Raw genomic sequence first — 14,807 nt, forward strand, 5'->3', positions numbered from 1 at the left:
AGACATCAGAAAAGGAAAACTAGATTTAAAAGCAAAAGTACAAAAGTGGCAGGATGAAAAGAGTATAAGCTAACAGAATTTAGTGTTTCAAGTGTGAATATAACACAGCAATAGCAATTTTAAGTGTTCCACTATTGCATTAGCAATAGTGAAGTAATGAGATGGTATTTCACTAAGCCCAGTGAAAAGCTGTGAAAATTGCAAGTTTTAACTGAATAGTTTTGCCATTTTATTGATGGGTCTGAAGTAACGTTTTTATCTGCATTTATGGACCTGTCTACGAGGGGGAGGAAGACCCATACTTTCGGCAAGCAGAGTATTAGTTGGTACATAGCAGCTTTGTAGTGTCTTAAAAAAAGCACTTTTACAACCTATTCCTGGTTCTCAAATGGAGAATTCTAGCTTGTACAAACCGTGAGTCCCAGGAAATACTGACATATACAATCCTAAACCTAATTTTTTTTCTTTTTTTTTTAATATAGCAGACCTAACAAAAATATTCAAGACCTTTCATTTCTATCAAAGTGCAATATACTGCATACATAATTCCACCCCTGTAAACCACAAAGTATACATGCCATACACTTATCCATACCAGTTTGTATGAGAAATTGCAAAAGTATGAATATATTGTGCATGTCTTTTGTTTGGACCACAAGGACACTATGCAAGCAAGAAACACCTATATTGCACGTTGCAGAATAAAATTTACTAGTAATTTCTACGCCTGATCATTACAAAAAACCTGACAAACCATCCAATATTGAATCTTGTGCTTCAGCGCCGTCCTTGTTAGAAAACTCTGAGCTATCGTTTCTTTCAGGGAGCTGAGTTATCTAGTAAGCTTGTTTTTTTACTAGCTTGCCCCCCCTTTTCCTGCCCTGAAGTGTGATTTTCTGCAATAATTTAGCTGTTTAAAGAGAATGTACTTAGCTAAAAAAGACTTACAAAAAAGGAGTTACATAAATATTTAGCACATTTAGAAACAGCTAATTGCTTCCTACCATACTCAAAAGCTAGGAAGTAAAAAAGTTTTAAAATTCTTAAAGTGAAATAAAAATACTGCATAACATAGTCCTGTATAATGTTAAATACTCTCTCAAATTTAAAGCATAAGTGACCCGGAGGACTTCCCACATTTTCATTTAAGTTCTTTTTTTCTGTAGTTCATGTGGGTTTTTACATACTTTTTTTTCATATTTCCCTTCCAGAGTTTAAAGCTTTCCAACAGGTCTGTAGCAGGCATCAGGCTGCCACATGCGAAGGTCAACAAGAACTTGGTTGAGCTTTTGCATCCAAAGGTTACGCTCCTCTTTAGTATCAGCAGACAGCCAGTTCCTAAAAGGCAAAGAACCCAATGGATTAGATACATCTTCCTCTGCCTCTACTTAGTTATTCTGAAAAATATCAAGCTGACCGCCCATAGAAGCCCAAATAGCAAGGGAAAAAATGAAGTCAAATATTCCACAATCCTGCTACCTGGCATTCCCACTTCTGGAAAAGTAGAGTTGTTTGTCTTCAGAAGACTGAAATGGGATGGCAAAACAAAATAGGACTACAAGTGAACCAAACAGTTCAAGTGTCATCCCAAAGTCTTAGCATTTAAGTGAGTTTTTCATTGGCATGTCAAAATTGTAAAGCCCCTATGTTATTAAAACTATCACTTGAGGCAGAACACCCCTCCCACAAACTTCATTATTTTATCCACTCACTTTGTAACACAGAGTGTGTCTCTGCATTGGCTGACAAGAGTCTCCCTGTCATCTTCCCTCTGAGGACGGACAGTTATTAGTTCAAAAGTGTTGGGACGGGCACAGAACTCCCTGTTGGCAGGTTCAATCTGATGATTAGTGCAGTTAGCCAAGTTTATCCGGCCCAAAGGATGCTGAAAGTGAAGTTTGTTCATCAGTCAAGAATACTGCAATCAACACTAATTCTGAAAAACATACATTTTGACAGTTTTTGCCATATTAAGTGAAACCCCGCCCAATCAAATTACTCCATACAAAAAGAGGTATTTAACTTTTTGTGTTTAAGAGCCACAGCTGAAGCAAGATAATACAGACAATGGAACATGTACGTGGCTGAGCCACGTACAATACAGCTAACAAATCCATCTCTTACCAAAGGCTTCGGCTCTAGAAAGATATATCCCCTCTTTACTTTTTTCCTTAAAAAAGAGCTTTAACTCTCAAATTCAAGAGAACATTATAATAAAGTCCAAACTAATAGAGTAAACCCTGTCAAAGCCTACATAAAACACGCACTTTAGGGATGCTTGCATCATTCTTCTCAAAGCCTATAAGCATATGGACTCATCTTCAAACATGCAACTAAAGCACCCAAGTGCCACGTCCAGCTGCTTTAGCTCCCTCTATAGTCAATAGCTAGACTCCTCCAAAGAGGATTTCAAATTTCAAGGCAGGTATCTCTTTCTGCTGACTATAGACAGAGGATCAGCTGTATGCCTAAAGTTAGTTGCAGACCTTGGCTCCGATTCTTCACACCTACAGAATACCTCATCAGGGAAACATCACAAGCAGCTCTTGGCTTAGAGAAGAGTTTGCTATTTATTGGGCATGTTCACTATACTATTCCATAGATACTTAAATTAACCTAAGTTAGAGGAAAAAGAAGGATAGCTCCATTTCAAGGAACATTAAGAAACAGGGTGCATTTTGGTCATATATGTACAGCCATGGGAAGCTTATTTTTAAAAATAAAAATCCACCATTTAAAGCAATCATTGCCTAATACTGATATTTCTGAGCTACATCTATCTCTGCATGGTAGAACAGATACAGTGGGGGTAAGGGGAGGCATTTAATAAGGATAAAATTTAGTATCACTGTAGATGATAGTATATCAAATAAATATAGCTGACCCTTTCTCAGAATGATAGTGAAACAAGTCTAGAAGATTATTAGGAACAGAATCTGGAAAGGAAACCAGAGCTGCTTTCCTGCAGGTAAAAACAGAATAGGAACCTTTTTCTTGCCTAACTTTATTTTTTTGCCTATCTTCTATTACAGTAGGCAGAGATTTTTCCCTCTCCTCTGGCAGGGAAAGAAAGTACATTGATATATTTTGGCAGTGTCAACTATCAGCATATGGTCTTCCTCTGTTAGCAGGGAAGAAACTAAACTCAGGCATCTGGATTGGCATAGAAGGCCCAAAAGGACCAGAGTTTGCTGCAGAGTTTGGGAAAGAAATTGTTCTGCCAACAAACAAGCAAGTGTTTAACGGTAAATTGCTTAAGTGAGTCAGAAAAAACCTCTTGAAAGTAGTCTTTAAAAGGACCTGAAAAATGTATCAGTACACAGCAAGAACAGGCTAAAGAGACAAGAAGGTTCACCTCAGTGACAGACTAACCTCTGATTAGTCTCATTAGCCAGACAATAACTCAGGTTTCTGTGAGAACCATTTAAAAAGCACCAGTTTCAGCTATAATGTGGAGCCGCAAGAAAACAATGACTGCAAATAAGATAATCCATAATTACAGCTATGTTTCTGCAATATAGAAGGATTGCCCACTCTAATTCTTTACCATGTTAAGTGTTAAAGTCATTATTTTGTCTAAAACTCAAGGCAACTAGATACAGACTGCTTATTAAGCTGTACAAGCCTGATCAATTTCAATTAAATAATTAGTCATTTGACAAGAGCAATGGAAAGCCTTAAGACTAAAGGGGAAATTCAATATGGCTCTTCTGCCACTTTTCCCCTTTCCCACCAGATAAAGTGGTCAGTTTCTAAGTTTGCCCTGATTTAAGTCAGATTTATAAAGACAAAGTCCCCTCCATTCCCCAAGGAAACTTATGAGCTTGAATATCAGGCTTTTAATATACTTACCTGTTTTAAGCCTAAACGTTACTATCATTAAAAATGAACAGCTAGTTGTGTTGGGTACTACAGAGCTTTAGACCTGAGCTTTATAAAACACCATTACCTTTCGTTTTTCATCATCTGGGTATGTCCAGTAAGATATACAGTTTCCAGACAGCACACACCAGCGCCTATGCCATGCTCCAAATCCACTAACATCTTCAAACATAGTCTTAAAAAAATTTAAAAAATGGAGTAACGTTATAACTTGAGCATCATCTGTACTCAACTATTTTTTTTCTACCAGAATGGTTCTGCAAGTACAACCCGTCACAGGAGTAAACATAAGAGAAGGAAAAAAATATATACTGGGAGAGACTTCTATTAGTACAGTATATTTATTTTGCAGATAGCATAGAAAATGGGCTTATGCTATCATTCTTAATTTTGCAGCCTTTTGCTCAAAATGCACCTATCACTGCTATTTCAAATTACCAGATTTCCATGTTGACAGTGGTAAGCATTCCCATTATTTTACAATAATGGAGGGTTACTTATAGCAGACACAGGATGAATGGTTCACAATACATGTGTTAGTATCACATAATTTGTTGTGATTACGTATTTAAGTCATCTTTGACTTACAATTCAGGATTACAAAATGTTTGGCTATTCCACAGGCCACACTCAGGAGTCCAGTCAGTTTAAAAGAAATTAGAAATTGATTTGTAAATGTTTGTGTTGGCAGTTATTTTACTGGATGCAGGATTATGCCAATTTCAAGCCCCATTTGCTTAGTACTGGAACGGCAAGTTCAGTATCTGCCTTCTATTCCTGATCCCTCTTGAACTCGTACAGAACTTCCCCCCCCCCCCCCCCCCCCCCCAATTAATTTGGGTGTTGTGTTTTTCACTCTCCACAGTTCACATTATAACTTTCAATGGTGCAGGGAGTTTCCAAACCCTTACTCTGAAAAAATTTAACATGCACGTACAACATTCTTCAGGTTTTACGTACTGTACAGTAGAAGTAAACAAGGACTTTAAGTTAGTACACAAAAACATGGGATAGCAAATACCACAAGCGGGCGAAATGTTTGCATCTGATGAAATCTGTTCAACTTCAATTAAGTAAAGGGAAAGGAGGCAGAAAGAACTGCTTGAGGAGTGCCTAAAGGAATTGCGGTTTCTGAAAACACCGCAGTAACAGCACGCGTGATTGTTTCCCAGCGCGTTTACTGCCACCTGCTGGCCAGACTCTCAACAGCGCCGCCTAGGAGGGCCCGCAGCGGGGCCCTTCCCAAGCCCGGCTTCAGGGAGAGAGCTGCTCGAGAGGTTTCTCAAAAAATACTGTCGCTTCTTCTAAGTCAAAGTCTGAAGACAGTGGGGAGGGGGGGAAGAGTCTTTTGCTAGGGAGAATTTGTGTTTACTAGACAAAAAAAAAAAAAAACAAGGTGTCCTGTAAAAGTTTCTAGCAGAGAAATGAGAATCTCATCTCCCATCACAGATTATATATAGCATGAGGAAGTTAACTGAAGTTCAAAACAACAAATGAACAGTGTTTAGAAGAAAAAAAGATGTACTAACTCTAAAGGTAGCTTTAATTTAGGCATGTTTAGAAGATTAACGAGGGAAGTTTTGAGGTCTGGTTCAGAGAGGGAAAAAAAGCCACTTTTAAGCGTCACAATCACTACAAATACATGTGTGAAATTTAAAAAGTGACTACATTTAATAGGACCTGTAATTTCTGAGGAAGGAATTTGAAGTGAATACCTTACCAAGAACCCTTTCTCCTCCACAGAAGAGTCCACTTGGCATTTTAACTTTAGATATATATGACCTTCCAAAGGAGACAAAAAGGGAACCTGCAAGAAGTAAAATAATCAGTAACTTAATTTTGACACCTCTGAACTCTACCAGTTCAAGCAAGCCACCTGCACCAGGATGTTAGCTCTGTCTTATTCTTAGGATCTTCAGCCAGAAAGGAGTGGTCAGTCTCAAGCAATACAGTAATAGTCTCTTTTTGTTTCAAGATCATTTAGAAGCGTTAAGACTTACTTGCGTATTAGTTTGCCCAGGACATATGCACAAACATGCTTCTATCTAGACAAACAGGCACTCCAAGCATGGTTAAAAACAACACAAGGTATCAGTCCACCTCCTGCAAGCTTCTGCCTCAGTTTGACATTAAGCTGTTTGGAAAATATCAAAGGGGGCTTAAACAGCATTGATACTTGGATGCTGTAAGCATTTTTGGCAGATACTGATGTAGTAGTGCTTACTCTGATAAATATTTGTATAAAAAACCCTAGAAAGGGAAAAGTAATGAAAGCAGTTGTTCTCAACTGGCACTCAAGGTGTTGAAGACCTGTGTTAAGTCATTTCTAACAAAAGAGGTTCCAAGCCTTATCTTCTACCACTGAAAAAACCAAAAGCAGCTCAACTACTGTACCAGGTTGGTTGAATGGTTATTCAGCATTCAAGAGCTTTGAGAAGCATGCAACAAGGACTGTCTTTGGACTTCCAATCCCTCCACACATAACACCCCGTTACAATGAGTGCTCCCACCACTACTGTCAGAACTCACATTCCTTCTTTTTTTCCCCCCACAGGGAAGCTAAGAGACACATTGCTAATTCAACAAGCAAATGGCAATCTGCAGGACGTTCTACATACCATATTCTGTTGCTAATCTGAATAAGCAATACTGTAAGAATCTCACAAGAAAAAAAATCAGAAACATGGGTGTTTTGTCTTACTAGAAAAACCAGAAAGGCTGATGGTGCTGCTCAAATATGAAGAACGAACTATTTGCCAGGGAACAGGCACATGTACACAATAATGAAGTAGCTTTCAGAGCCATGGAATCAATGTCAATCAAACAGAATTAAATTTTGCTAGTAGTTAAGATGAACAAGAGTAACCCTCAGTAGTTAAAAGTGTACATCTGTAGGCCTCAGTGAACCCTGCAGAACACCGAAACACATGCTACGGTTAGAAAGTGATCGCCTTTGAATTGTGTCTGTGAGGAAGCTGCAGTGTGCCTACATGTGCACAAGCAGGCAATCAAATCATTTTTACATTAGGTCTACTCAACTAAGACAGCATGCATGGCTTGCTCATGTACTTGGCCCTACAGTATAGCACAGCAAAATTTTGAGCACTAGGCAGGAGTCTACATGACCATTTGAGAAGCAAAAAGTAGTTAAGTGTTTGCAAATAAGTTGCATCAGTCCTGAATTTTTAATCAGCAAAGACAACTATAACCCTGCATGCTACACCAGGGAACATTGGCTTATATCCTACCAGACCACAGTAAAATCCATTTCTGAATGAGGGCCCCAAGGAAGTTTGGCCAATTCCCCACTTCAAGTTTGTGGGTTTTGCATTCCTTTCTAATTTATGTCAGGACAGAAGAATCTACTTTGTGGATTATGAAGTTTACCAGTAAAGAGCTGTCTGACAGTAAAGCAAAAAGGCTGTATAACAAACGGAACATCTCAGTTATGCAGAGCCTACACCACCATTACTAACTACTAAAGCAGGTCTCAAAACATCCTCCTTTATACAGAATGAGAAAATATTACATTCCAGACAACAATATATCTTTCAAAGTCAAGTGGGGTGGAGGTGGTGGAAAGAAAGCAGTTTGTTGACTATCCAGCTAGATGAAGAGAAAAACTAAAGCCCATGACTAGGCTAGCTCATAGATACCTGAATGATCACACCAGACTATCTCAAGAAGTTGGCTTACTGTCATAGCAGATTGGAGATTATAGGTACTAAAAATTACCACCTGCTTAATTTTGAGAGAAAACATAGGTAAAGTTATCTAAAACACTTCCTTCTAAGGGATCAGAGTTAATAGTTAATAAAACTATTTTCAGAGATCAAAGACCAATTATTTCTTTTAAGCATATCAATTTACATAATTCCTAAAGCAGAAAATGTATACACCAAGCAAATATTTTAATTGCACATTTGTGTACAATTAAGAACCTCACATTTTGATGTGTTTAGTACTTTCAAAACTTCAGTTCTTTATGATTGCTTTTTGCTTAAAAAACAAAGGTCTTGATAGGTCTTGGACAGAACAAGGTCTCAATAGACTAAAACAAGATACTTAGTTCCTGAGTGATTTTAATTTTCTTCAGCGACAGCAAGTTGAGTTAAACCAACATTTAGGCTGCTAGTCATCTTTCCCTGGTCCTCTATTAGCAGAATAGCTGATTCTATGTTCTGTGCAGTTCATCAAGAAGTTGGCTCAAATTTCCTGACTAGCAATCTTTAAGAGACACATCGATTTGTTTTGAAGAAAAACCCTCCTCTAATGATCTAGGAAGACAAGAGACACACACTAGTGAAGGAAAAACCCTAGGTGGCCTAAATAACTGAGTTCTAGCAGCATGCTTATTATTGTAAAAGACAGGGAGTAGAACTCTGCAAGTCGTAAGGGCTCCTAACATCTTATGTTTAATTAGTAAATCTTTGTAAGCATTTTCTTACAAGAAGAATTAAAAAAATAAATACTGCAAAAAGGCCAGCAGACATGAGCAACATGCACTAGGAAGCAGTTTCCTATTTTAAGTTATAAACTAAAGGATCATAGCAACCTTGTCCTGGAACATATAGCCCAACAGTTCTTTTTCCTCCCCTTCAAAATTTATCTAGGGAAAAGAGAAACATGCTCAATGCGATTAGTGTAAAGTTAAGGTTTATTAAAAAAGGACACAGTTATGAGTACATTTTGATCCTTTCTACCCTGAATTTTAAACAGTCCATATAAAAGGGAGGAATGAAACTCAAAAAATCCACTGTGGCAGCAGTTTGTTCCATATTAGAAATGCATGGAGCAAGTTAAAAAGCAGCTGTTTGGTACAGCCACAGGCCAAGTCAAAACTGAAGCTTCACAGAGGTGATAACTTTTTCTGTTAAATTATTTAACAAAAAGGGGAATTCTTATTCATAACTGTTGAAGTTTGCACCTGGAAAAAATTAACCCAGTGATGGCTTCCCTGGAATTCTATTTGAACCTTGTGCTTGTGCTACGGTTTACTAGTCCAGTGTCCTGTCCTAAAGAGTAAACTAAAAAGTTCCAACCCAAACTGCTGAATATAATGTAAAAGCTGATTCCCATAACTCCAAGAACAAGGGGTTTCCAATAACCAAGCCATACACAAAATGAGATTTCTACACACAGTTCTGTTTTATGCTGAAGAGCCAAAGCTGGTACTTCTGAAGTTTACACAGTCAGTAAGAGCAGTGCAATTCAACTGTTAAGCAAAATTTCTAAAAAGCAAGTTGGGATTATTGTGATATTTTGGTTTTGATCTTGTGCACAAACACAACCAATTCTTGTTATCTCATCTCTCATCAGAAGCTATAATTGCAATACTACTGTCATCACAATAAGACTTAATTAGCCAAGAAGAAAATTTATTCTTATGCTGCTGTTTGGATAGACAAAGCTGTAATTTAGTACTACCATAAGCTGTAGCAAGTTTTGAATTAATTTAAGTTATCTTAGGATAGCTGCTGGCATAAACACCTATTAAAATAGGTTTTAGATAAGAGATATTATGAGGTTAGAGATTACAATGAATGTAAGAATGTATTTAACTTCTAATGGTAACAGCCAATAAACATTCTGTTTAAACAAGGAACTAATGGTATAAGACTCAATAATAGCTCTCAAAAAATATTAGATAGCTTCCTTCTACAAATTTAATTGGGATATGAAAGGAAAATCATACTCCTAACTATATTCAAACAGCAATTTTTAAGTCAGTTAAATGTAGAAAATTCTAAATACTTCACTATCATTAATACACACTTAATATCTTATTTAGTGATAACTACAAGACCAAGAGTAACGAACATCATGGAGATCACATACAGAGATGCCAACTCCATACATCAGTTATTGTCAGTGAAAGCAAGTCAGTAACCAAATGCCTTCATTATCTTTGCATAACCATAGCTTACATTGAGCTAAAGAAAGAACATCTGGCATAATAACATAAGTCTTTTTCTGTTCTATCTCAAAATTACATTTCAGTCATATGAAATGAAATATGAGTAACAACAACTATACATAAATTTTATACATAGGTTTATATATACTGTTATTTTTATGTGTTTCATTTCAGGATGGTAATTTTGCCTGAAAACAGTAAACCCAGACTCATATTTGTTTTTCTAGTAGTACACAATTACCTTTGGATTAGTAACCAAAAATTTCCATTACCTTGTCCAATGCAAATTTGGCATTTCCTACAGAAGACAGTGATAGCTTGTGGGATCCAACAAGGATGAAATTAGTAGTGCGTACAGCATTAGGGCCACCTGGACTGGCCATGGCTGTGGAGAAAAAAGTTAAAGTCAAGTCGTAACGCAGCACACAATCAGGATGCTGCAAGGCTTAAAAAGTTTTATTTGTACTACTTTATGCGTGCCCTACTCAGTACTCCAGGAGAAGGACTCTTTGCAGTGCAGCCCAGCAGCACATTCAGACAGGATCTTGGTGCACATGATTCCTCCTCAGTAGATCTTTTCTTTCAGAAAGGAGTTTTGAAATATACACAAAGGAAAAGACAAAAGCATTTTAAGAAGTCTCGGGGGACGGAGAGCACTCTAGGGCACACTACAAAGCACACATGCCCTGCAGTAGGAACTTGACTTTCAAATCTCCTAACTTCTTCTCAAGTGACACGCTGCGTATGCCTATATTCCTTTTTGTACTTTGATCAATAGAAACAAGCACTATAGCTCAGGCACAGGAATCTGACTAGTTGCAGCAGCATGGTAGACATTCCAGAGTTAGTTCATGAGCTCCTTATTGCTGCAATTTGTACTAAAGCTAGCTCAAGTATCTCATAATGTAGTCAGACAAGCGTGTAACACATTTTTATGTTAGAAAAACACTCAGAGATGCTGTTCTTCTCCCCCCAAAAGTCAGAAATATATAAACATGTTAAGAACACTACACACAAGCAATACTTCAGAATCTGTTCACATTTTCAAGTTTGCTCTGTATTACTTTGTTGACATAAGAGTCTAGTTTAAAACATTAAAATTCATTAGAGTTCACCTTTTCAGGAAAAGAATGTAAGTCACGGGCATCGATACCCGGTATTAATTTTGATTTTGTGATGAGATCTTCCATTAAACACAGGGCCAGTTTCTCAGCTAGCAAACTAACATAATTCTGTGTTTATTACTCCCAAATTATCATCTGTTACAAGTATTATTTATTGATACACTGCTTTAGACAGCAAGCATAGAATATTCATCTTTGCATAAGATGTTTATATTTTACTTACCTGGAGTAAGAAGGGTGCTTTTCTAGAAAGAGAGAGAGAAATAAAAGCTTAGCGGAAAAGTAATTTGACAATTTCTACAGAAGACTAAACTAGATTAGAAAAAACCTAGATCTGAAGTACTTTATAAAAACAAACAAAAACAGCTTGAAAAGAAGGTCCAAATAAATGTGTAGTAACTGTGTATTTCCAGCATTACATATTTAGAGCTGATAGCTATTTCTTGAGCTGATGGCTGAAGAGTTTTGCAGAAAGCTGGGCAGTTCATAGTTTCAAGTAAGGGACACCAAGAGCCTACTATGGGCACAGCCTTATTCAGTGTGAGAATACAGCCTTTGGAAGTGGTCATAACAGATCTTGTTACAATATTACATTCATACTTACAGAGGTAATAGATGTTAATAATCTCTTTGGAGTAATAACCTACAAAAGAATTAAGAAGATAATACATTTGCTACTGAATTTGTCCATCACATTCGCGTGATAATTAGACAGTCAAACTACTGAACTCTTATCTAAATAAATTTTGAGTGGATATGAGTTGTTGTAATGAGTAAGTTTTGGTTTTTGACAGAATGTAATGTATTTCAGTGGAAGGAATGCTACATATCAAAGAAATATTTACTGCAGAAAAGATTAATTATGGATTAGCTTGGTATAGACAGCATGCATTTGAAAAAACAATCTTAGCAGACCTTTTTCCTTCATGTAACAGGGCTTCGAAGTTACATTTGCTTATTAAAAGACAAGAGTTAACAATACAAGTACAGAGATGTTCAGTGTGCTACTGTTGTACATTATCTATATTTTCAGGTGAAAATCTTGAAGTTTAAATGAGCCTGTATATTAAACATGAACTGGAATTATGTACTCATCTATTCTTGAAGCTGAAAGACAAGTGTAAGAAGCTTGTCAAAAAAAGCAGATACAGGATGCCATCAGCAAACCTATAACCCCACATCAGCAACTTACCTACAGTGCCACAAAAACATTCAGTTTTAAGTAAAGATTCCTCTAAACTACAGCACAGGACAGGAAGAAACCCTGGACTTCAAATTGGTTTTATTGGGCAATACGTGGAAGCATTCTTACTTTCATTTGGCACAGTGAAAAGACTAAAACGAAGCTCCTATTTCTGTTTGCAGAGACAGGTTTTAAGAATGTTTTGAAAGACACTCAAGTTTCTTGTTTCTATTAAGTGACAGATCTTTTGACAAGGAGGAAATCAGACCTAAAATCATTAATACGCTGTGTGCCCAGCTACTGGAATGACAAGAAGAAAAAAAACCCCAAAAAATCCTAAACAATCATAAAAACACCTCCAGAAAGCCACTGGCTTGTTTGGGGTCACAAAGCCTTAATAAAGCACAAACACTTGAAATGTGCACTCTATCCAAACTGAAATGTTTATGTCCAAGGACTAATTAAAACAATGTTTGCTTTAAAAAATAAGCATCTAGCGCTTTTACTTAACAACGGGAAGAAAGAAAAGCGTTGCAGTTGATCAATAGAACCTTTAAGACAACTCAAACTGCAGGGTAGAGCATATTGACTGGTGTAGTTTAAGTAAAGTGACAAATAAAGGCACTAAATCACTATCAGAGGCACCACACCTAATTAATAAAAGTTTGCAAAGCACAGCATTTTGCAGAACTAGTAAGACTTCTCCTCCCCCTCCAATATATTTCAGACTCAACCAAGTGCTGCAGGTCAAATCTACTAATAGCTGCAGGACTCCATAACCCATCTGTCATTGCAGATGTTCCAAGAAGGAACAAGAAGGGAAAAAGCAAGCAACAGGTTGTCTAACGCTATTAGTCAGTTCTCCCTGAACACTGCAGTCTTCCTAGTGTACCGTCTGTTGACATAGAACATACTGATTTTCATGTTTCATTTACCTTCGATTTATTTGCCTTTTTCCTTTTATCAGTGCTTGTAACTTCTTTTCTCTGCACCTGTAAAACAAGAAGGTATTAAGAAAGTACAACACATCATTCTCCCTTACACATCCTCTTGACAGGAACTGATACATACCAAACTGTAAACTTCTATATTTATTTCAAAGTCATTTGACACATTGTGCCTAAAAGGAAGGAGGGAGAAAAATAAGTTAAACACACACTGAAGCAAAAAGGGGGGTTTTTGTTTTGTTTTTTTTAAAGTTACTCTTTACTTCTTCCCTCCTTCTGCTCCTTAAAACTGCCCAGGGAGCAGCTAGGTTCTACGCAAGAGAAGCTTAGCCATAGTGCTGACTAATAGCTCATCTCTTATTAGTAAGTCATAGTTTGTTCCTGCAGGCCAATAGGGCTGTTTGAGATCCTTTCACTTCTAAAATAGCAATCTTCAGTGCAAGCAGCACTGCTTTTTTATTACTATTTCCAGATACTTTCTAGAACTTAAAGAACAAAGAGGAGGGAGGACAAAGAGCAGACAGAGTGCATCTACCATTTCTCACATTGCACCCTTCAGTCCACTGCCGGCACATGTTTCTAGAAACAGAGATTGTGTTTTTTGAATAAATAGCTTTAAGTGAAAATTCCAGTTAGGTTGGACTTTAAAAAGGGAGTTTGCTTATTTATTTTGGAAGACTTTTGCTAACAAACAGCCATTTGAACTCACAACACTTTTTTAGCTACCATATGAGAGTTGAAGTTCTAGTTTTAAGAGTACTATTTTTTCCAGATACCAAAGCCAAATAGCTATATAAAAACATTAGTTGCTGCAAACAAGAAAACCACATCATCTCAGGCAGAGCAATCCATCTGTCATTGCAGGTGTTGCAGGAGAAAACAAAAGTAGAAAAAGCAAGAGATAAATTAGCTGGTGGATGGTAGAATAAGTCTAGACTGCTCTTTTGAGAAGTGCATTCTAGCTATTTCTTGAAGCAGCAAATACCCATACCACAAGATCTCACCATATTTGTTTGCAGAATATGACATCCTTATATGAAGGTTTTAAATATTTTTATGCGTGCTCCACCATCAGAGTTGAAACTGGTTCCAAAACAGTTTCTTTATACTTACATAGTAAATATCGTAGTAAAAGTAAGAGCATCTCCATTCAGGGAGCTGGCAGTACTTGCTAATGGAGTTGCAACCATGTTTTCTGCTCCAGATCTCAGTATTATTACATAGTAGTAATTTGCTGCTTCTGTAAATAAATATCAGTTATTTTGATAGCTAGAGGTGTACCAGTATCTAAAAACCCTCAAGTACTGCATTGGCATTAAACACACCTCTGTTTCACCCCACTTAAACACTTGGTTACAGTCAAGATTTGCTTATAAACTTACTCTTAAACCAAGTTATTTTTCCCTACTGTGTCTAGTAGTAAGACTGCCTCCACAGGATTCAGAACAACTGCATTACTGCCTGGGGCATCTCAGGCCAGACCTACACTACCCAGCATGTGAGAGGGGAGAGGAAGAACTTTCAGATTCAGTAATTAATCTCAGTTCCTTAGACTCTTGTTATTTTCTAGGCCTGCCAGCTTAAGCATACATCACCTTTTGCCACTGCCCTTTCTCATGCTTTTTTCAGTCCTGTAAAGGAACTGGTTATCCAGGCAACTCGTTTCCCTCACTTTTTACATAATGGGAAAAAAAGAAAGATGACCACGAGTGCACATCTCAATAGTGTGTCAGGAGATGATTTGGAATTTGTGC

The 14,807-nt window shown here is 37.2% G+C and overlaps 1 protein-coding gene across 1 annotated transcript in view; it reads right to left on the bottom strand.

Moving 5' to 3' along the window:
- ANLN (anillin, actin binding protein) overlaps positions 1–14,807 on the bottom strand; it is a 29,627-nt gene continuing 14,820 nt past the window's right edge. The window contains exons 15-25 of the mRNA XM_059818546.1: positions 14,167–14,293; positions 13,178–13,226; positions 13,042–13,098; positions 11,528–11,566; positions 11,147–11,168; positions 10,072–10,184; positions 8,438–8,491; positions 5,603–5,689; positions 3,950–4,057; positions 1,713–1,885; positions 1–1,338 (exon numbers count right to left, since the gene is read on the bottom strand). Coding sequence (XP_059674529.1) covers positions 1,215–1,338; positions 1,713–1,885; positions 3,950–4,057; positions 5,603–5,689; positions 8,438–8,491; positions 10,072–10,184; positions 11,147–11,168; positions 11,528–11,566; positions 13,042–13,098; positions 13,178–13,226; positions 14,167–14,293 — 953 coding nt within the window. The 3' untranslated portion in view covers positions 1–1,214. The remainder of the gene's footprint in view (positions 1,339–1,712; positions 1,886–3,949; positions 4,058–5,602; positions 5,690–8,437; positions 8,492–10,071; positions 10,185–11,146; positions 11,169–11,527; positions 11,567–13,041; positions 13,099–13,177; positions 13,227–14,166; positions 14,294–14,807) is intronic.

This window comes from Gavia stellata, chromosome 6, assembly GCF_030936135.1.
Source record: "Gavia stellata isolate bGavSte3 chromosome 6, bGavSte3.hap2, whole genome shotgun sequence".
NCBI lineage: Eukaryota > Metazoa > Chordata > Aves > Gaviiformes > Gaviidae > Gavia > Gavia stellata.